The sequence below is a fragment of the Tiliqua scincoides genome, chromosome 1 (assembly GCF_035046505.1).
Source record: "Tiliqua scincoides isolate rTilSci1 chromosome 1, rTilSci1.hap2, whole genome shotgun sequence".
NCBI classification, from domain to species: Eukaryota; Metazoa; Chordata; class Lepidosauria; order Squamata; family Scincidae; genus Tiliqua; species Tiliqua scincoides.
Genome location: NC_089821.1, coordinates 67,575,070 through 67,596,398, shown reverse-complemented (window position 1 = coordinate 67,596,398; position 21,329 = coordinate 67,575,070). Strand labels below are relative to the sequence as shown.

Sequence of the window (21,329 nt, the reverse complement as noted above, 5' to 3'; positions counted from 1 at the left end):
TGGATGCAGCGCAGGCCTACTTACCTGCCTTTTCCAGTGCAAGTTATGATTGTGCCTTTCATTAGACAACAGCATAGTCTTTATCCACATGTGATGAGACACAATTCAGTTGTGCTTTAACAAGGTTGTTTCAAACTGAAGATCTTCTTCAATCTAGCTAAGGTGTCCTGTCTATAAAAGGTGGAGGAGAAGAAGAGTTCCCAAATCAGGAATGTTCATATATGCTAGAAAACAGCTAACCTTTTCAGGACTTTGCTGAGGGCATCCTTTACCTCTTGGTTCCTCAGACTGTAGAACAAGGGGTTCAACATGGGAGTCACCACTATGTAGAACAGAGAGGCAATTTTGTCTACACTGCGAGTTCCCTTAGAGCTGGGTCGTGCATACATGAAGCCACATCATCCATAGAAAATGGAGATAGCCGTCAGGTGGGAGGTGCAAGTAGAGAAGGCCTTCTGCCGGCTTTTGGCAGAGCGGATCTTTAGAATCGTGACCAGGATGTAGGTGTAGGAGGTGAGGACAATCAGGTTAGTTGATATCATATTGAAGCCCACAAACACAAATATCAAGATGTAATTGAGAGTGATGTCTGAGCAGGAAACAGCATAGAGAGGGGGACCTTCACAGTAAAAATTACTAATGATGTTTGGGCCACAATAGGAGAGTCTAGCTGCAGCAACCGTGTGTATCAAGGCATTTATAATTCCTGCAAGGTATGAAAGAGCTACTAGTTGGATACACCTTCTTCAGGACATGGTGACTAAATAGATCAGTGGGTTACATATAGCCACATAGCGGTCATAGGCCATCACAGCCAGGAGGTAGCACTCAGTAGTGGCACCTATAGCATAAAAATAGAGTTGAGTGAAACAGCTGACAAATTCAATAGTCTTCTTCTTTCTAAAGAAATCAGTTAGGAACTTCGGTGTAACAGACGATGAATAACAGATGTCCACAAGAGAAAGGTTGCTGAGGAAAAAGTACATAGGTGTATGGAGTTGGGAACTACACCAGATTAGGACTATCATACCCAGGTTCCATACCAAGGTGACAGCATAAACAGCAAGGAACAGCACAAAGAGGATGATCTGGAGCTGAGGACGATCTGTCAACCCTGTGAGTATGAACTCAGTCACTTGAGTGTTGTTTTCCCTTGGCATTGTTGTAACACTGTGGAGATCAAAAAACCACAGTCAGTGTTAGCTTACGTGGGAATGAGGAAAGTCATTGGGACTTACTTCTGAGGAGACACGTACAGGATTGTGCTCTTCAAGTAGGTTTACCAGAGGAGCGGTTTGAACAAGCCGCTCTTTCACACAGTGAAAGAAAAATGCTCTGAATTACCCCAGATGCAAAGAGTGGGGCCAGCATGTATGTGCCCAGGGGGTTCTAACAAGTGGTTCTTGATTAAGAAGAGTTGTAGCTCCTCAATTCTCTGACCATTCAAACTAACCCACAGCCTCACACTAATTCTCACTGGAACATGCATTTCATCTTCCACATTGTGAAGATTGTGACTTCCCTTGACTACCACTTGTATATGCCCCCGCTCCACTATGGGTTTGTTCAGTGTTCTGGAGTGCATCTGCAATTCATTAAGCTTGGCTTGTGCCTTAGATACGGGTCCCCAGAATTCTTTGCAACCTGCAATGGAGAAAGCAAGGGAGTTCTAAAAAAACATCTACTTCTGCTTCATTGACTATGCTTTAGCCTTTAATTGTGTGGATCACAACAAATTGTGGCAAGTTTTTAAAGAGATGGGAGTACTGTCTCCTGAGAAATCTGTATGCTGCTCAACAGTTAGAACCAGATATGGAACAACTGATTGGTTTAAAATAGGGAAAGGAATACGACAAGGCTGTATATTGTCACCCTGTTTATTTAACTTATATGCAGAGTACATCATGCGAAAGGCTGGGTTGGATGAATCACAAGCCGGAGTTAAGATCCCTGGGAGAAATATCAATAACCTCAGAAATGCAGATGATGCCATTCTAATGGCAGAAAGTGAGGAGGATCTAAAGAATGTCTTGATGAGGGTGAAGGAGGAAAGTGCAAAATGTGGCTTGAAACTTAATATTAAAAAAACTAAGACCATGGCATCCAATCCCATCACTTCATGGCAAATAGAAGGGGAAGAAATGGAAGCCATGACAGAGTTTATCTGCTTGGGCTCCAAGATCACTGCAGATGGTGACTGAAGCCATGAAATTAAAAGGCACTTGCTTCTTGGGAGGAAAGCTATGGTAAGTCTAGACGAGACATCACCTTGTCGACAAAGGTCTATATAGTCAAAGCTATGGTTTTCCCATAGTAATGTATGGCTGTGAGAGCTGGACCATAAGGAGGGTAGAGCACCATAGAATACACATGTTCAAATTATGGTGTTGGAGAAGACTTTTGAGAGTCCTGCTGGACTGCAAGGAGATCAAATCAGTTAATCTTACAGGAAATCAACCCTGACTGTTCATTGGAAGGACAGATACTGAAGATGAAGCTTAAATTCTTTGGTCATCTCATGAGAAGGGAGGACTCTTTAGAAAAGATCCTGATGCTGGGTGCAATGAATCACTTATAAAACTGTCATATGAGTACCCTAATGGTCTGACTTAAAAATGTATCTGAACTTTCCCCATGTCACTTACTTCCATTGAATCACCAGCATTTGTAAATAATTCTCATTTCTTTAAGCTTTGTTCTGAACTCTGAATGGTTGTATCTTTATGAAATCTTATGATGACTCTATCTAGTGGTGCGAGGGAAGCCAGGCTTACATCAATGTTGGATGACTCAGGAGATGTTGCTGTTTCTATAAATAGTGACAATATAGGGTAGAATCACTGTTCTCCTGGGCAAACATTTGCTTAGAGACTGACTGTCTCAAGTGTCTCAGATCCCAGATACACCAAATTGCTTTCACTACACAGTGATGGTAGCATAAGCTGGCACACAATTATCTGAAAGACTTAACCTCTGAGGAACACAAGGCACAAGAGAAACTGTGCAATGCCCAGAGCAGTGCCATGAAGGACCACATTCCCCTATGGGAAAACTTATTCATTTCCCCACCCTGTGATCATATGTCTCCTTTCAGGCCTTGAAATATAGGGAAGTAAAATATTGACCAGGCAACAACTGTCTTCTGGGGTTATCATATTTTCCACACTGCTGCTGAATGTTACTGAGGGTGCAATCCTAAGTATGCCCTGAGATGGCACAAGTTGCTTGTGCTGGCCCCGGATGGTCAGAAATGTGCTGTAAAGCACATTTGCGCCTCCCTCTGAGTAAGCTGCACCGACACATGGAGGTGCGCCAACCCATGGAGGCTATATCCAACCTCCGCAGCAGCAGATGATGTGGACGTCTGGCGGTGTGTGGGGACTGTGAGAAGGAGGCGGGGAGGGGGCGGGGAGGAGGCATTTCAGAATGGGGGAAGTCAGGTGGATCTTTGGGTGGGCTGGCAATGAGCAGGAGGCAGGGCCAGGACGCGGCAGTTATGCCAGATCCTAGCCCCATTCCTGGGCAGTGTGGAGCAACTTCAGGCTGCTCTGTTCTGCTCGGATCTGCGACACCTCTTTAGGTGGCGCAGATCCAAGTAGACCCATTGGGGCTGCTGCAACTCTGCCCAGGTTAAGGGGAAATGTTTCCCTTTGCCTAGGGCCGAGGCTCAGCCAGCCTTGAACTTGTGCTGGATACAGTGCAGACCAGCCGGTCTGCCTGTTCCAGCACAAATTAGCATTGCACTGCCCATGTGACTAAATGTGTCACTGCGAAGGCATTGTGACTCAGAGGCAATGTGGTGGAAAGATGGCAACCTCCAGTCAGGACGTATCAAGAGAAGCTCTGAAGTAAAAACCTCTGAAGTTAAGAAGCTCTGAAGTTAAAAAAAAAAAAAGACCTTTTGCCTTCATTTGTAAGAATTTCTTTACAATTAAGAAGTTCCATGCCTCATTAAAACATATTTTCACTGATTGCATTTTTATGCTGAGTTTTGTGTGAAGGAAAAACACCCCCCCCCCCCTAAAAAAAAAGTTTCTACACTAATATTGTACCATCTTGTTCTTAATTTTGATGCTTTGTTATTCCTCCCAGGTTATAAAATAAACTCTAAACTTAAACTGATTTTCCAAATCTGCAACCTGGTTCACACAGGTTGCTGAGGGATTTATAGCCATAGTTCAGTGGAGGAGTGGCCCAAGTCCCTTCCTTCCGCCAAGCAAGTAGCGTTTGCCAACTCTGGTTGAAGTGATTCCAGAAGATTTTTTTCCCCCAGCATGATATATGCTTATGAGCCCCTCAGATCGTGGTCTGCAAAATAAAGTGATTCCAATTTAGGATACAGAGGTCTGTCACTGTTGTCTCATACAAACAAAGAAGTCAGCAGTCATTCTTATGGAAGTGCATTGCATTATGTACATTACATAACAGCCGTAACTTGTCATAACATGTTACATGACATAGCACGTCAACTGATTCCTTGAAACTGAAGAATACCTGGACTAATAACCAATTTTTACTTGGACTGATCCAACATTTTTATTTTCTTACAAAATACAATAGTAGCAAAGTATGATATTGAACAATAACCAAGATGATTCAGGGCGCAATCCTGAACACACCTTGGGCCGACGCAAGTCTTGTGCATCAGCCCATGACAGTTGTGAAAGTGCCATAAAGCACTTTTGTGCCATCTGTGGAGGGGGCAGGCCAGTGCGAGCCCCATTCAGCCAGCCTAAAAGGTAAGCCTGCGCTGGCTGAGCTCGGCCAGTGCGGAGGTCTGGGAGGTGGGGAGAGCAGGTGTTTGGGGGCAGAGGGTGGATGGGCGGTAGACTGGCCCATGGGTGGGCGGGAGTTGAGCAGGGGGTGTGGTCTGTGTCCAGCACTTATGCCGCATCCTATCCCTTTTCCCGGAAGCCCAGGGCAGCTCTGGGCTGCTTGGATCTGTGCCACCTCTTTAGGCTCATAACAACAAAGTATGATATTGGAGGGCAGGAGGTCTGCTCTAGAGGGTAGAGCCTCCATTTGCCTGAAGATTAACATCCACAAGGTCGCTAGTTCGAGGCCACCGGCACCGTGCGACCTTGAAGCAGCTGGCAAGCTGCAGCTGAGCTGTTCCATCTGCTCGGAGCGTGGGAGGATGGAGGCCAGAATGTTAAACCAGATCGGAGTGTAACACCTTGAATGTGGTGGTTCTTGAAAGAGAGAACCTTCTTTCAATTTGTAAAAATCCCTGTGTGGATTTAATAAGCCTGCCTGTGTAAACCGCCTTGAATAAAGTCTTGAATAAAGACCAAGAAAGGCGGTATATAAATACTGTATATTATTATATTATTATTATATTGAACAATAGCAAAGATGATTTAGCGCACTGAGACCTAAGAGTTTGTTGCCGAACCAAGCGATGTAAGCATGCTACCTGTTCCATCTGCCTCCTAGAGGTTGTTAATGCTGATTTTGTGTTATCAGTAAAAGGCATTTGCTTTCCCCATTGATGAGCTGATTCCTGCCAAATTCAAAAAGAGCCCTAATCCTTTGCCAGTATAGTATGGATAAGAGAATTTAGGTACCAACCGCACAGGAGCCAACTGTAGCGATCAAATATATAGGGGGATGCAAATGGTTGTGTAGGAATCATGTGCTGTCACAGCCAGCAGGAAACATACATAACCATTCCTTTCTGTGAGCAGGTCTGAGACATTTTGGAGAGATGGATGCAGAATATCAGAGATTCATGAATGATAAGGGAGCGGCAGCCAGCTCTGGATGTCAGATGCTTTATTAGCATGGACTCCTTGATTCAGTTTACCCATGGGGTTAGCTAGGGTTGGGGACTCTTCTTTGGTGTAGTTAATGACTATGTTTACTCCAAGTCAGGAAGCGGCTTTAGTCCACATGTTCACACATGCTGTGCAAGCAAGGTGCAGTCTCCCATGGACTTTTCCCTGAAACAAGAGCCAGGAAATCATCTTCCAACGCAGCCTGCTAGAGTGGGAGCAGGAGAGGTGATGGCTCTGAAAAACAAAAAGTGTGGCCTTGAAGCCTGCAGTGCGATCTGCAGGCTTTCTGCCATCGGTCCAATTCCAGACTCAGGGCACAATCCTATTCAAAATTACAGCACCGGTGCAGCCACAATGCAACCCTGAGGTAAGTTCCCTTGAGGAGGCCTCTGTGACTGCCTCCCCACCACAGGAAGCAGCGCACACCCCATTGCCACAGCTGCTCCAGCACTGGAAAATTGGATAGGATTGGGCCCTCATATTGCTGGTATGGGCCATGCTCTCCTGGCACGCACACAGCACCACATACATATGTATACATGCATATTACATAATACACACCCAAATGAAAGCGACACAAAGGTTGTTGGGCAACAATGTGCCTTCTTTAATCTCCTCCAAATATTCTGCAACTCCAGGAGAACAGAGTACAAAAAGTAAAACAGTTTTACCTCAACATTCTTTTCCCTGCTTTTGCCCCCCTTGGCTGAAGGGTCTGCTATGAAAGAACAGTGCATTCATGCCCAGAAAACTTAAGGTTTTCTGAAAGAACTGAAGCAATCTGTTTTAGGAGATTAAATATTTAGGGAATTTATATGTCCATCATGTGATTTTGGGACTTGCACCTGAAGAATCTGAGGCCGGACCAGATGTGGTATGCAAGATCTGTGACTGGAAATTTTGGAGCTATTTTCCTTTTCAAAAATCTGCTGAGGAGAGTCCAAAATGGATGTGGCAAAAGCATGGGGGAAGGGGGTGGGAGTCAAAGCCCTTTCCTCACACACTGAGACCCTTAGGGTATGGGACCTTTTTGAAAAAGACAATGGCATGAGTTCCAGTCACGGAACTGACACACCACAGCTAAGTTAGCCTGCAGAGTTCAGTTGTCCAAGGCATGATAATTTATGCAGATGAAACTCAACAACATATTGTATTAAATGCAAATATTTTCTCTCTCCCCCAAGTGAAATTTTTCTTCCTCGTCAAGCAACTGGGTGACACCAAACATCAAGTTCAGAATCAACATCCACAGTACTAGATCTGACTATTTAAGAATGCAACATTCACTTGACATTTGAAAATAGATATATAGACACTACAGATATATAGATACTGCAGTGCATACATAATATGGTACAATTCTTTATCCAACACAACAATGTGCTTCACGTTTTATGGCACAGAATGATTAGAATGGTGTCCATCAGGGCTGCTTTAAAGTGAAGCAGTGTCTTCTGTTACCTGGAAAAACTACAACCACTAAAGATGGAAAAAAAACAGATGTATCCTCAAGCAGTGATGTTCCTCAGATGTGTTTGGAAGCAGCTTTTCTTCCTAGGACTTTTCCCAAGGCACCCCTTACATCCTTATTCCTCACACTGTAGATCAAGGGGTTCAGCATGGGAGTCACCACTGTATACAACACAGAGGCCATTTTGTCTAGGTTTTGCGGGTTTCTGGAGCTGGGCCTTGCATACGCAAAGCCAGCAGATCCATAAAAAATGGTGATGACCATGAGGTGAGAGGAGCACGTGGAGAAAGCTTTCTGCCGGCTCCTGGCTGAGCGAATCTTTAAAATAGTGATGAGGATAAATGCATATGAGATGATAATGGTCAGATTAGTTGCTATCATGTTGAAACCAACAAACACAAACTTCAAAATATCATTAAGAGCAATATCAGAGCAAGAAAGGGCAAGGAGAGGAGGGCCTTCACAATAAAAATTATGAATGGTATTTGGGCCACAGAAGGAGAGTCTAGAGGCAGCAACTGTGTGCACTAAAGCATTAATCGTCCCCGCACTATAGGACACGGTTATTAGCTGAAAGCGCTTTTGGGGGGACATGGTGACAAAGTACTGTAAGGGGTTACATATAGCCACGTAACGATCATAGGCCATCACAGCCAGGAAATAGCACTCCGTGGTGGAAAAGGAGGCATAAAAGAAAAGCTGAGAGAAACAACCCACAAAAGAAATAGTCTTCTTCTTCCTAAAGAAATCACTTAGGAGCCTGGGAGTGACAGATGAGGAATAACAGATGTCCAAGACAGACAGATTGCTAAGAAAAAAGTACATAGGAGTGTGGAGTTGGGGACTGGACTGGATTAAGAAGATCACGCCCAGGTTCCCCAACAGAGTGAGGGCGTAAATAGCAAGGAACATCAAAAAGAGGCTGATCTGGAGCTCTGGAAGGTCTGTTAATCCTGTGAGTATGAACTCCGTTACTTGAGTGTTGTTGCCCATTTGCATCACTGTAACACTGTAGGAATCCAATGAACAAAGTCAGAACTGGCCTTGCTTTCTCCAATTGAGATATTATTATATTGATAAAATAATGACTCAAAACATTATCTAAATTAAATCTCATGGAGGGATTTAAGCGATGTGAGGTTAGATTATTAATCCAAACCATCTTTGATGTTGTTCCTACAATGAGAAAATGCATCTACAGCCCAATCCTGTCTATTACCCCCCCCCCCACCAATGTAGCAGAACCAAAATGGTGATTGCTGCATCCTATTGTGAGGGAATGTCCAGGAGGACTCCTCTGGATAAGGGAATATTTGCACCAGGGGTAAGCCCCTGTGGTATGAAAGGGTCTGCTTAGACCTGCGCTAGCAAAATAGCCTAGACCAGGCCCCAATGCACCCTCCTGCCCCCCCTCCCTCTCCCACTGACTTACCTTTGTTGGCAAGCAGCAGGAGAAGTGCTGGATGAGGCAGGAAGGTGCAGGTCTTCCCACAGAACGCCTTTTGTGACTGGCACTGACTGCTTTACAGCAGTCAACACCAGCACAGGTGGCACGCTGCCATTGGGCGGAACACATAGGATTAGGCGGCAAGTATGTTTTTATAATATCATTGATTCCAACCATATGATTTTCCAAAAGTGCTCGGCTCTCAGTTAGGATCTTTCTGAGAGTTTCATATTCAGTGTTTGTCTGAATCTTTGAGTGAGTTTCCGGGCAAAGAGACTTACCAGGTAGACATCTCAAGGTTACCAACTAGCCAGAAGGATGAATCAAGTTCCAACTATAACTAATATGGTGACCCAATTGGAGTCACTTGGTTATTGTTTATGACACCAGTAATCTGCTGGCTTGACCAAATGCCTATCATGAGTTCACCACATTGAGGTACATGTCATTGTAAGTCAAATATAAATTTTTCAGATTGATATATAACATCAGCACCCCTTTAAAATTACTCTTGATTCATTAAACTATATCAACTTCTAAGTCTGCAATGCAAAATTATTTTGAAGCAGATGTCATTGAGGAAACTGACTTATGTGCCAATGAACATGGAGCATTTTCTATTAGCCTCTTATGGCAGCCTTACATCAGTTTCCCACTTTACCAATCACTGTAACCATAATATTTGTACAGTTCCATTTGGACTCTCTAGGTTTAACTTTTCAGAGATTAGTACTTTACCATCTTTGATCATCTTTAATGGAACAATCAGCATTCACATGGGTGATCTTCTGAGATACGGTGACTGTGGCAAGTGTCCTGCATGAATAGACTATGACCCTAAAACAAGTTTCACACTCAGTTCTCTGCCACTTGCTCAGGAAAAGCCAAACTGCTCCTCTCATCAATTAAGAGCTTTTCATACACCTGCTCCTCATAGCTATGCCTAAAGCATGTTCCAGTAAACCATAGCCCAAGCAGCTGTGGATGTGTACTGTTCATAATCAAAATCCCTTCCTTCAGAAGCCTCCTGAACTTACATTTTTTAAGCATTCTGTTTCTTTGGACTTATTCTGATTGCAGGACAGGATGATTCATTGTGAAACAAATAGCAAAACGCCTCTAGCTCCATGAGGAAAGTTGGGCTTATTTCAATTCCATGTGACTTAGGATGGAGCTCTCTGTATTTTCAGCAAACACAGGCATTGACTCAGAGCAAAACAAAAGAGATGACAAAGACCTACTGGGGAAACTTTTGCTTTGGGACATACTCCCAAGTATCTCAGACCCAAGGCATATCCCTGCAATCCAGTAGCAGTTATCTGATAATTACCCGATGAAGTCAATGACAGACAAATTATTATTATCTGAAAAGTTGGCCGACAATGTTTATAATGACCAAAGTGGCAATTCTATGGAAGTTCTAAATCGAGGGAACTTGAATTTTCTGTATTTATCCGCATCAGCATCAGGTACTCTGGGTGTCATCTGAAAGTTAAAGTCACATTGCTGAAATTAGCATAAGGACTGCTATCCAGGCTTTGGTCGTAATAACAAAAGGAGGGGCGAGTATTCTGGAGGCAACAAGAAAAAGAAAAGGAAATGGTGTCTCTTTCACAGGTTTCACTTTGGCCTCACCTCACACAGTTGCAGACATACAATAGGGTCCTTCCTCTGCTGTGAGCAGTGTTCCTGCTAAGGTGCACACCTCCCACCTGAGCTCCATGCAACGCAGCGTGGAGTTTGCTACACAGGACTTCAGAGATGATGTGATGATGTGATGCTGTCATCACTGAAAATCTGCAGGCAGTGTTGCAATGAGTTGTGATGCCATCCAGCTGCCAAAGGCGACTACGCACTGGCATGGACCTCTTAGAGGAGTGTCTCCTAAATGATTTTGACCATGACGCTAAAAATAGTTTTTCTCTCGGTGTGGTGAATGTTAATAATGATGGTGATTTTAAAAGACCTTCCCATGACTTTCAAGAATACCCATGTGGCCCTTGTTTGGGTCACAATACCTAGTTTGGGAACCACTGCCTTCGAGGGAATGGTGGCAGTGAGCAGTGGGTGCCAGTTCATAACAATCAACCGTCAGGTGTAAATGAGACCAGAGGGTGAGTGGGATCATCTTTCAGGGTCAATGTGGTCAGGGTGATGTTGGCTTCTGGTACACTTGGGCAGCTGCTGGTCTCTAGCCTTCCAACAGGGCCCCCCCTTATGCCTAACCACAGGCACTGCAGCAAGGATTTGGCCTACCTGTCATTATGTTGGCAGGTAGAATTTTCCCACAATTCCCTACAGCATAAAGGGAAAAAGCCCTCCCCACCCCAAGTGGCGTTTACCATTCTGTCACATTGCCGCTTTTCTTTCAAGCCGATCAGTGCACAGAGACACTCTATTGCATCTATTGCCCAGCATCCGAGCAGGCTATGCAGCAGGATGTCCAGGCAGATGCAACTGTCCACAGCAGGGGTGCTCACACTTTTTTGGCTCGAGAACTACTCTGGAACCCAGCAAGGCCCGGAGATCTACCAGAGTTTTTTTTACAATAATAGCATTTGCCATAACAGAATTTCCCACCTGCTTCTGCCCCATTTACCTTCCTCATCTCCTCCAGTTCTGTCAATTTACAGTTCATGTCTACTTAGAAGTCCCATTAATGTCAATGGGGCTTACTCCCAGGAAAGTGTGGATAAGATTGGGCTGTCTGCTCTCTGCCTTGGAGGCACCCATCCCTCTGACAACAATGTCTACATGTTGTCCAGATGGCTTCTCATTCCATCTGCCCCCCCCAATGGTTATCTCCCTCCCTTTAAGAGATGCCCCAAGGTTCCTCACAGGCACCAATGTTGCTTCAGAGTCCGGTCCGATGCCTGTCTACTAAGGTTCCATTATAGTCAATGGAGCTTACTCCCTGACAGGTGTGGACAGGACTGCAGCCCCGGAGCCCCACATCATATGCCTGTCTACTCAGAAGTCAGTATAGCCACTGGGGCTTACTCCCAGGCAAGTGTGGATAGGACTGCAGCCTCAGAGCCCCATCCTAAGCCTGTCTTCTCAGAAGTCAGTATAGCCACTGGGGCTTACTCCCAGGCAAGTGTGGATAGGACTGCAGCCTCAGAGCCCCATCCTAAGCCTGTCTACTCAGAAGTCAGTATAGCCACTGGGGCTTACTCCCAGGCAAGTGTGGATAGGACTGCAGCCTCAGAGCCCCATCCTAAGCCTGTCTACTCAGAAGTAAGTCCCTTTATAGTCACTAGGGCTTACTCCCAGGCAAGTGTGGATAGGACTGCAGCCCCAGAGCCCCATCCTATGCAGGCTTACTCAGAAAAGTCCCATTAGAGTCACTGGAGCTCACTCCCAGGCAAGCGTGGACAGGACCGCAGCTTCAGCTCCTCCAGGGGGACACTCTCACACTCTCTCTCTGCCCCTCATCTCCCTGCCTGCTCCAACCTCCCCACCGCCCTCTCAGGGGGCTCCTTGTGTACTGCCCCGTCCTCGAGCGCGCTCCGCTCCTCTCCTCGCCCCCACCACGCGCGCGCTCCTCCCGCCTTCCTTCCTCTTCGCTGCTAGTGACTAGACTAAGGGCTCCGCGATCGACTCATTTTGCCTGGGGATCGACCAGTAGATCGCGAGCAACATTTTGAGCACCACTGGTCCAGAGCATCCCTGTGCACAGATTGGCTTGAACGAGAAGTGGTTATGTAGCAGAATGGTAAGCGCAGCTCATGGGGAGGAGGGCTTTTCCAAACTCCGGATCTGACCCATGGGTCGGGGTCTGGAGACCCCTGCCCTAGAGCAGCAGTTTTCAAACTGTGGGTCCCGGAACCCATTGGTGGCTTGTGAAACTGATAGGGCAGATTAGGCTATGTACATCAAGGGTTAAACAGGCAGCTACCTGGAGGGGAGAGCATTGCTGCCCAATCACCATTAAATTATAGCCATACCCCTTGGCATTAATGAATCAGACCGCAGCCTCTAGAGCAGTGGTTCTCAAACTGTGGGTCCTGGACCCACCAGTGGGTCATGACCTACTTTTTGGTGGTTTATGGAAACCACGGGGCAGATTACGCTATGTTTATCAAGGGTTGGACAAGCTGCTGCTGGAGGGGGAGCTCTTCTGCCCCATCACCATTATAAGAACATAAGAAAAGCCGCATCTAGTCCAGCTTCCTGTATCTCACAGCAGCCCACCAAATGCCCCAGGGAGTACACCAGATAACAAGAGACCTGCATCCTGGTGCCCTCCCTTGCATTGGCATTCTGACATGGCCCATTTCTAAAAGCAGGAGGTTGCACATACACATCATGGCTTGTAATCCGTGATGGATTTTTCCTCCAGAAATTTGTCCAATTTCCTTTTCAAGGCATCCAGGCCAGATGCCATCACCACATACTGTGACAAGGAGTTCTACAGTCCAACTACACACTGAGTAAAGAAATATTTTCTTTTGTCTGTCCTAACTCTCCCAACACTCAATTTTAGTGGATTTCCCTTGGTTCCTGTGTTGTGTGAGAGTGTAAAGAGCATCTCTCTATCCACTATGTCCATCCCCTGCATAATTTTTATGTCTCAATCAGGTCCCCCCTCAAGTGCCTCTTTTCTAGGCTCAAGAGGCCCAAACGCTATAGCCTTTCCTCATAAGGAAGGTGCCCTAGCCCAGTAATCATCTTAAGTCGCTCTCTTTTGCACCTTTTCCATTTCCATGATGTCCTTTTAGAGATGTGGCGACTAGAACTGGATGCAATACTCCAGGTGTGGCCTTACCATTGATTTGTACAATGGTATTATAATAATGGCCCTAAAACACAAAGAAGGAAGTAATCACTCAGCTTTAGTTATTGTTCTTTTACTATTTGCATATACTAATTCTCATATTCTCAGATTAGATAAAAATAGTGTTGAGAGAATGGGTTCTATTCATATTAAAAATGGAAATTTCATTAATATGGTGACTTACAAAGAATGCATTATATAATGGGAATTCTGAGGATATTTCTATGCACAAATATAGAGCAAAATGCATGTCTCTAGGCCCATTTATTTATTCCACCCTCCATTTCTTTGTCAGTTTCTTCAGAGCATCCTTTACCTCCTTGTTCCTCAGACTGTAAATCAGAGGATTCAGCATAGGGAACACTACTGTGTAGAAAACAGACACTACTTTGTCCCTTTGTAAAGCATAGCTGGAGCTTGGGCGTGAGTAGATGAAGAGGATGGAGCCATAATACAAGGTCACGGCTGTCAGATGGGAAGCACATGTGGAGAAGGCTTTGAGTCTGCCTTCAGTGGAGCGGATCCTCAAGATGGCTGCCAGGATGAAGGCATAGGAGGCAAGGATAAGTGCAGAGGGGGTAATGACATTAGAAACCAAAATGAAGTAGAGTACAGACTGGTAGCTCCTGGGCACATTGCAGGCCAGCTTTACCAGTGGGGGTAGGTCACAGAAGAAATCATCGATAATGTTGCCAGCACAGAAGTTCAGAGTGAAGGTTTCTGAGGTGATGATTACAGCATTGCCAAAACCACTTAGATACGAGAGGGCCACCAGCCCTGTGCATAGCTTCCTGGACACGGCTGTGGCATAAAGTAGTGGTTTGGCAATGGCCATGTAACGATCATAGGCCATCGCGGCCAGGAGATAACATTCACTGTATGCAAGGCCTGCTGAGAAGAAGAATTGGGCAGCACACCCTTCCAAGGAAATGCTCTTGTCCTCAAAGATACAATTCACTAGGATTTTAGGGGCGTAGACTGAGGAATACCAGAGGTCCAAGAAGGATAGATTAGTGATGAAGAAATACATGGGTGTATGGAGGCGAGAGCTGCAACAGATGATTGCAATGAGTGTGATATTCCCAGATAGGCTAGCTATATAGAAGATGAGAAACACCACAAACAGGATCAGCTGCTGCTTTGGGTTGGTTGTAAATCCCAGGAGGACGAAGTCTGTTACTGTGGTGTGATTTGCTTCCTCCATGAATCTAGCAGGAATCAAATCATAAGGAAATTGAAAGTATGTATCAAAGTTATTGATATTACAGCAGAATCAAAGAGCTGTATTTTGGGGGTTCTTCATATGCTGAGGTAGTATAGTGGGAGGTCATTGGGATCTGCCTGCAATGGAGTTAGGGCCAGTGTGGGGTAAGCATTAGGGATGAAATGCAGGTACATCTTTTGCGGCACTAATAAGGTCATTTGGCTACGCCTCCAAGTCAAAGGAGAGCCAACAAGAGGGAATCAAGCCAGCAGTGGAAGATGAATAAGATCTTTTTTACAGCATAATAACAGACACTTTAGGAGCATTTCTTATAGGAACCTGGCATTGTGGAGGGTGTCCAGTACATAAGACTAGAGTTCAGTCAGCCTATTGCAGATGCTGCTGCCATTTCATATCTTTCTCGTAATTAAAACACAGCCTTCTGTTTCTTAGAGCACAGTCCTATGCATGTCTAATTCTGAGTAGATTTAATTCTAAGTCCCATTTTGTCCAATGAGACTTATTCCCAGGAAAGTATGGATAGGATTGCAGCCTTGGGTCCTTTGGTGGGCATTCTTTATCATTTGGCTTTCATCAACCCTGTGGTTTGGTGGAGAAAATCATACTTGCATCACAAAGGGAGTAACACACTGAGAAGTAGCAGCAAGTGCAGCTCAAAATGATGGCTGTGCTCAACTTGCACAGTGGGGGTGATTTTCAGTTCTCCTAGACCCACAAGACCTGATGTGAGGAGCCAGCTTCTAAAAGCTATTGCTGTTACCTTTCCGAAGGATCCATTACTCTTCTACACACATGCCTTGACATCTCAAGCAGTGTTACCTTCTCTTGGGAGTGCACAACTTCTAGGAAATGGCATTTAACCGAGAACCAAGTCATAAGTAATATCAATCACACTGTCTCCATAAAAATAGTGGCCATCGGGGTGCACCAGACTGGAACTATGGTGTGGGGAAGAGGGTTCGATTCTTTGTCAATGCCACAATCATCCCAATCAGGATTTCCTCCCCCCCCCCCCGACAGTTCTAGTTATGGTCTGAAAATAGCAGATATGCAGAGCCGAACTATTAACATCAAGTTAAGTTTCATCTTGAGTATGTTTGATCCATAAAATAGCTACCTTTACCTGTCTAAGGGCATAATCCTATCCAAGTTTCCAGTGCCGGTGCAGCCGCAATGCAGCCCTAAGGCAATGGAACAAACATTCCCTTACCTGGAGGAGGCCTCTGTGATTGCCCCCCCCAACCACAGGATGCAGCGCATGCCCCATTGGCACAGCTGCACTAGTGCTGGAAAGGTGGTTAGGATTTGGCCCTAACAGCCCAATCCTATGCATGTCTACTCAGAATTATCATTATAGCCAATGTGGCTTACTCCCAGGTAAGTGTGGATAGGATTGCAGCCTAAAATACCAAGGAATATATATTCTGAGAAAGTAACACATCCTAGTTTTCCTAATTATTTTCTATTCTGAAAATAGTGTGCACTCTATAGTCTATCAAAAGTGGTTGTAGTGTGTCTTTTTCTTGCTTCAGGTGCAGACCTCAGAAAAGGGTTTTATGCATGTGCACCCTGCCATTCACACAATAAACACCATGTGCTTTTTCCAAACATGGAAACTACATTTTATGTCAGAAACAAGCATTTATACAGCTGCTGTAGCTCAATTCAATTCCTAATTCTTCCAAAGCCCCCCAGTGGAAGTGCTGTAGGAAAGGTATGGTTTGCCTCCATTGTTTCCAAGGACAACTGGGGACAACCAACACCCAAACGTTTTAAAAATTCTGTCCCTCGTTTGCAAGCTTGGAGGTTTAAAGGTAGCATGTATAATATGAACACAAATACTATATTAAAAGAGGGAGACAATAGACGTGCGTTCTCCTTGGAAGCTCCCCAGTTCTGCTCTTACAAAATGGGGTCTTCACAGAATTGGAGTCTACACAATAGATAACTCACCTTAATGGAAGATGGCTAAGTGCCGTATTTATCATTACATTCTCTTCCCATTCATATTCTAGTTTGTTACCAATTCACTTTATTATTTTACACTCACTCTGATAACTTTGCCCCTGTTTGCAAGAAGCCATTCACATGATTGGCGCCATCTTTATGTCCTCAGTCTGAGCCTCGAATTCCCACAAATTGTCTTCACTTTAGTAGTCTTACCTTATCAAGCCCAGTCATGTCGTCCCTGTCCATGCTACTCAATGGAAACTTTTTAGAGTCAAAAGAAAGCATGATCTTCTCAGAGAATGGTGTTCCTTAATTAATAAATGTGTTCCAGGTTGTTTGTTTGCTGACCTTGGTGGGCTTTGCATTGAAATAGACAACGCACGACCCATGAAAGGAGAAGAGGGGTTTCTGGCTATCTTTGATGAAGTTTTGTAGAGTTTAAAAAAATGAGCTTGTTTCATGATAGGGGTCTAGAGTAAAACTTATTTCTCACTGCTAGTATCCAGTAGTCATGATTCAGTGTTACGCCTAAACAAAACAAACCTTGGCTTGTTGAGCACCAGGACTACCTTCTGTGAAACAGCAATTTCCCCTCATCGCATCAGTAGATCCTGAGTAGAGAACAAAGGTGGGCATTTTATACAGAACATTCCATTGTCACTCTAAGGAATATCTTCCCAATGGCTTCTTTAAAGCCACAAGACATCTGTGCTCCACTGGGATTAAAGGTTATTGTGATGCTGGCCAAATATGATTTGTTTGGAGTTTTTCTTCTGGAGTTTGGGATTAAATCCCCCAGAGTTCATTAGCTGAAATATCTTTTCACTACTGGTTTTATGTATACTGAACAAAGCTGAGGAAAAAGATAAGAAAGATAAGGAAGATAAGCCTACACCATGGCTTCCTCATGAGGAAGCTGCTTGAAACATTCACTAAAAAGGCTGTGCCATGTCTCCAAAACTAGACGTGATAGGGCAAAACAGATGCCATTTTTGGAATTGGCACCCCAAATATACCCAGGAATTGGTGTAACGTTTAAGGAAGCAAAATGTGTGTTGGCCTGTGTAACAGGCTGTTGACCCATGCCTTCAGCTAGCAGAATGCAGGTTGCATCAGCGGAAGGCCCTTATAGGATTGGGCCATAAATTTCAAGTGTAGGACATGAGGACAATCAGATTAGTTGATATCATATTGAAGCCCACAAAAAGATATATGAAAAAGAAATTGAGACTGATGTCAGAGCAAGAAAGAGCAAGGAGTGGAGGGCCTTCACAGTAAAATGGTTAATGATGTTTGGGCCACAGTAGGATAGTCTAACTCTGACAACTATGTGTACTAAATTACATACGATTCTAGCAAAGTATGAAAGAGCTACTAACAGGATGCATTTTCTTTGAGACATGACAACCAGATAGAGCAGTGGGTTACAAATAGCCACGTAGCGGTCATAGGCCATCACAGCCAGGAGGTAACACTCAGCAGTGGCACCTATAGCATAAAAGTAGAGTTGAATGAAACAACCAGCAAAGAAAATGGTCTTCTTCTTTTTAAAGAAATCAGTTAGGAACTTTGGTGTAACAGATGATGAATAACCAATGTCTAAGACAGACAGGCTGCTGAGGAAAAAGTACATGGGGGTGTGGAGTTGGGGACTGCACCAGATTAGGACTATCATACCCAAGTTTCCTATTAGGGTGACAACATAAACAATAAGGAACAGCACGAAGTGGATGATCTGGAGCTGAAGTCGGTTTGTTAGTCCTGTGAGTACGAACTCAGTCACTTGAGTGTTGTTTTCCTTTGGCATTGTTGTAACATTGTGGAGATCAGAGAGCATAGTCAGCAGTGTTTGCCTTGCTTTTAGCTAACTCTGATAGTGATATCAATGTTTGACAACAAGTCTCTCTCTGGAACATTGTCTCAAAGTGAGCAGAGTGAGATGGGAAGCTAGCAGAACATGTTATGTGTACAGTAAGAAATATTCATCCTGTCAGAACTGATGCAAGTCTATTTCTGAACATCAGCTCAAACCCATAGAAAATAAGATGCTTTTGATGGCCTATTGTGACTTGCAGTTGTGTTGCTGAATACAGCCACACTAATGACATGTACAGATTGACTTTTAAATTTGATTATGTGCTGAACCTTAAATTGTACTTTATGCATCACAATGCACATGAGTGGCTTGACCAATGATAGAGTGGGTGGAAAGCAAAACAAACTAAGGGCTGGTTGAAATTATACTTATCAGCCCAACCAGCCCCATGTAAAAAACATAAGTTCTCAGGAAGACACGCATCTGTCTTCTTCCCTTCTACCCAGGGCCTGCATGTAGATTTCATTGTAGCATGGGGATGAGCAGTTCATCTGAACCACCATTCCATGCACAATCATAAAGCTTCTTTAGGCTGCAATCTTTACACACTTACCTGGGAATAAGGAAAGTCAGTGGGACATACTTTTGAGTAGATATGCATAGGACTTTGCTCTTCAACTAGGTTTACCAGAGGAGTGATTCGGAAAAGTCACTTTTTAACTTAAACAAAAAATGCTTTGATATACCCCAGATTCAAGCAGAGGGGCCAGCATGTATGTGCCCAGAAAGTGACAGAGTAGCGGGTTGCATATAGCGACATAGCGATCATAGGCCATCACAGCCAAGAGGTAGCATTCAGCGGTGGCAAATAGGGCATAAAAGAACTTAATTAAACAATTGGCAAAACTTATTACCTTTTTCTTTTTCAAGAGATCAGTTAAGAATTTGGGAGTGACAGACAATGAATTACAGATGTCCAAAAGAGACAAGCTGCTGAGGAAAAAGTACATAGGAGTGTGGAGCTGAGGACTGGAGTGGATCAGAAAGATCATGCTGAGGTCCCCCCCCCCCCCAGGGTGATGGCATAAACGGCAAGGAACAAGACAGAATGATCTGGAGCTGCGGAATGTCTGTCAATCCTGTGAGTATGAACTCAGTCACTTGAGTGTTGTTTTCCCTTGCCATTGTTTTAACACTGTGGAGATCAGAGAAATATAGTCAGTGTTTGCTTACCTAGGTGTAAGGAAAGTCAGAGGACCTGAGACATGCATAGGATTGTGCTCTTCAGATACATTTACCAGTGCACATAGAGAAGTGGTTTGGACACTTTCACAGAACAAATGAAAAAAAAAGTTCTGAATTACCTCAGAGGCAAAGAGAGGGGCCAGCATGTCGTATGTGCCCAAGGAGTTCTGACAAGTGACAGTCAGGCAAAACGGATTGTGGCTTCTGGATTTTCTGATCATTCAAACTCATTCTCAGTCCCACACTGATTCTCATTACGTTTCAGTGACCAAATTGCATGTGCCTTCCCTCCAAGATGGTTTAATCACCACGAAGTACATGCACCTGCAAGAAGCCATCATGAGTCTTGTTTGGTGTTCTGGGGCATATCTGCACATCACATGGAGCTCTGGACAGTTCATCCAGCCTGGCGCGTGCCCTGGATATGAGTCCCCAGAATTCTTTGCAACCTGCAAGGGTTTTGTAGAACATATGAATGGTTTCTTACCAGGTTATCAACATGTCACAATCTTCTCATCTAGTAGAGTGAATTACAGCTTATATTGTACATCTTCATTCATGACATATGACCAGAACTTTGGTCAGCATCTGTGTGAAGACAAAAAAAAAAAATCAGTTTTCCTCCTTAGTTCTTTCCTTAAAATAAAAACGTCAATAAAAGCTTTTCACACAACTGTGCATTCCGTGATATTTGTCATTCTAATATGCCCCAGCAAGAAGGAACATGAAATCTGTCATATGAGTACCAATAATGGTCTTCTCCGATCTCTCAGACTTAAAAATGCATCTGAACTTACCCCATTTCATTCAGCTCAATTGCATTGCCAGCATTTCTAAAGAATTCCCATTCTTTCAAGCTTTCTTCTGATTGCTCAATGGATGTATCCTAATAAAATCTTTTGATCTTTCTAGTGTGTGAGGGAAGCCAGGCTTACATCGAAGCTGGATGACTCAGGAGATACTGCCATTTATCTCCTTCCCTCTCGCCTCTTCCCCGCCTCCCCCGCCTACATTTGGTCTTTGCGTTGGCACATCCAAGCCGATGCAAGGCGCTGGAGGAAGCCGGCGTGGAGGCTTCTGTCAGCCTCCGCAGGCCAGCATTTCTCTGCACACCAGCCTGGTTTCCTCCTCAGGAGGCACAAGGGACGAGTCAAGGGCAGGATTGCACTCAAAGTAAAGCTATGTCACCAGGGACAGGCCCCAGCAGTGCAGGCGCCCTGGGAGCAAGGGGCTACATGAGCATAAGAGGGTCCCCAGGAGCAGGGGATAAGTACTGCCTGGATCCAGCCCCCAGTCAGGGGGTCACCCTGGGAGCAGGGCATGGGAGCCCTTGAGACCTGAGGCAGATCACATGACCGGAAGGGATGGAGAATTTGGGGCTGGCTGCTGGGTTCATAAGGAGCCTAGCAGCAGTTAAAAGAGGACACTCTTCCCAGGGCTCAGGCTCCAGGAAGACGGACGGGGTTGTTCTGACAGGCCTCTTGCCTTACACTTGCCTAACCCTTGCCTGCGAGGAGCGGCAGTTGTTCCTCTGCCCGGGGCAGGACTAACCTCTCCGGCAGGGGCTGGAGGACAGAGCTCAGGGACAGAGCTCAGGGACTCAGGGACAGAGCTGCTCAGG

At 44.8% G+C, this 21,329-nt stretch overlaps 2 protein-coding genes and 1 pseudogene across 2 annotated transcripts; all 3 read right to left on the bottom strand.

The window, feature by feature from the left end:
- Window positions 1-224: 224 nt before the first annotated feature.
- Window positions 225-1,160, bottom strand: LOC136636484 (olfactory receptor 8U3-like; annotated as a pseudogene).
- A 6,142-nt stretch (window positions 1,161-7,302) lies between these two features.
- Window positions 7,303-8,247, bottom strand: LOC136644433 (olfactory receptor 5J3-like). Its single transcript, XM_066620318.1, has one exon. The coding sequence runs from the start codon at window positions 8,245-8,247 to the stop codon at window positions 7,303-7,305; it is 945 nt and encodes a 314-aa protein (XP_066476415.1).
- Window positions 8,248-13,740: 5,493 nt separating this feature from the next.
- Window positions 13,741-14,676, bottom strand: LOC136644427 (olfactory receptor 9G19-like). Its single transcript, XM_066620304.1, has one exon. It carries the CDS (start codon window positions 14,674-14,676, stop codon window positions 13,741-13,743), a length of 936 nt encoding a protein of 311 aa, XP_066476401.1.
- Window positions 14,677-21,329: the final 6,653 nt, after the last annotated feature.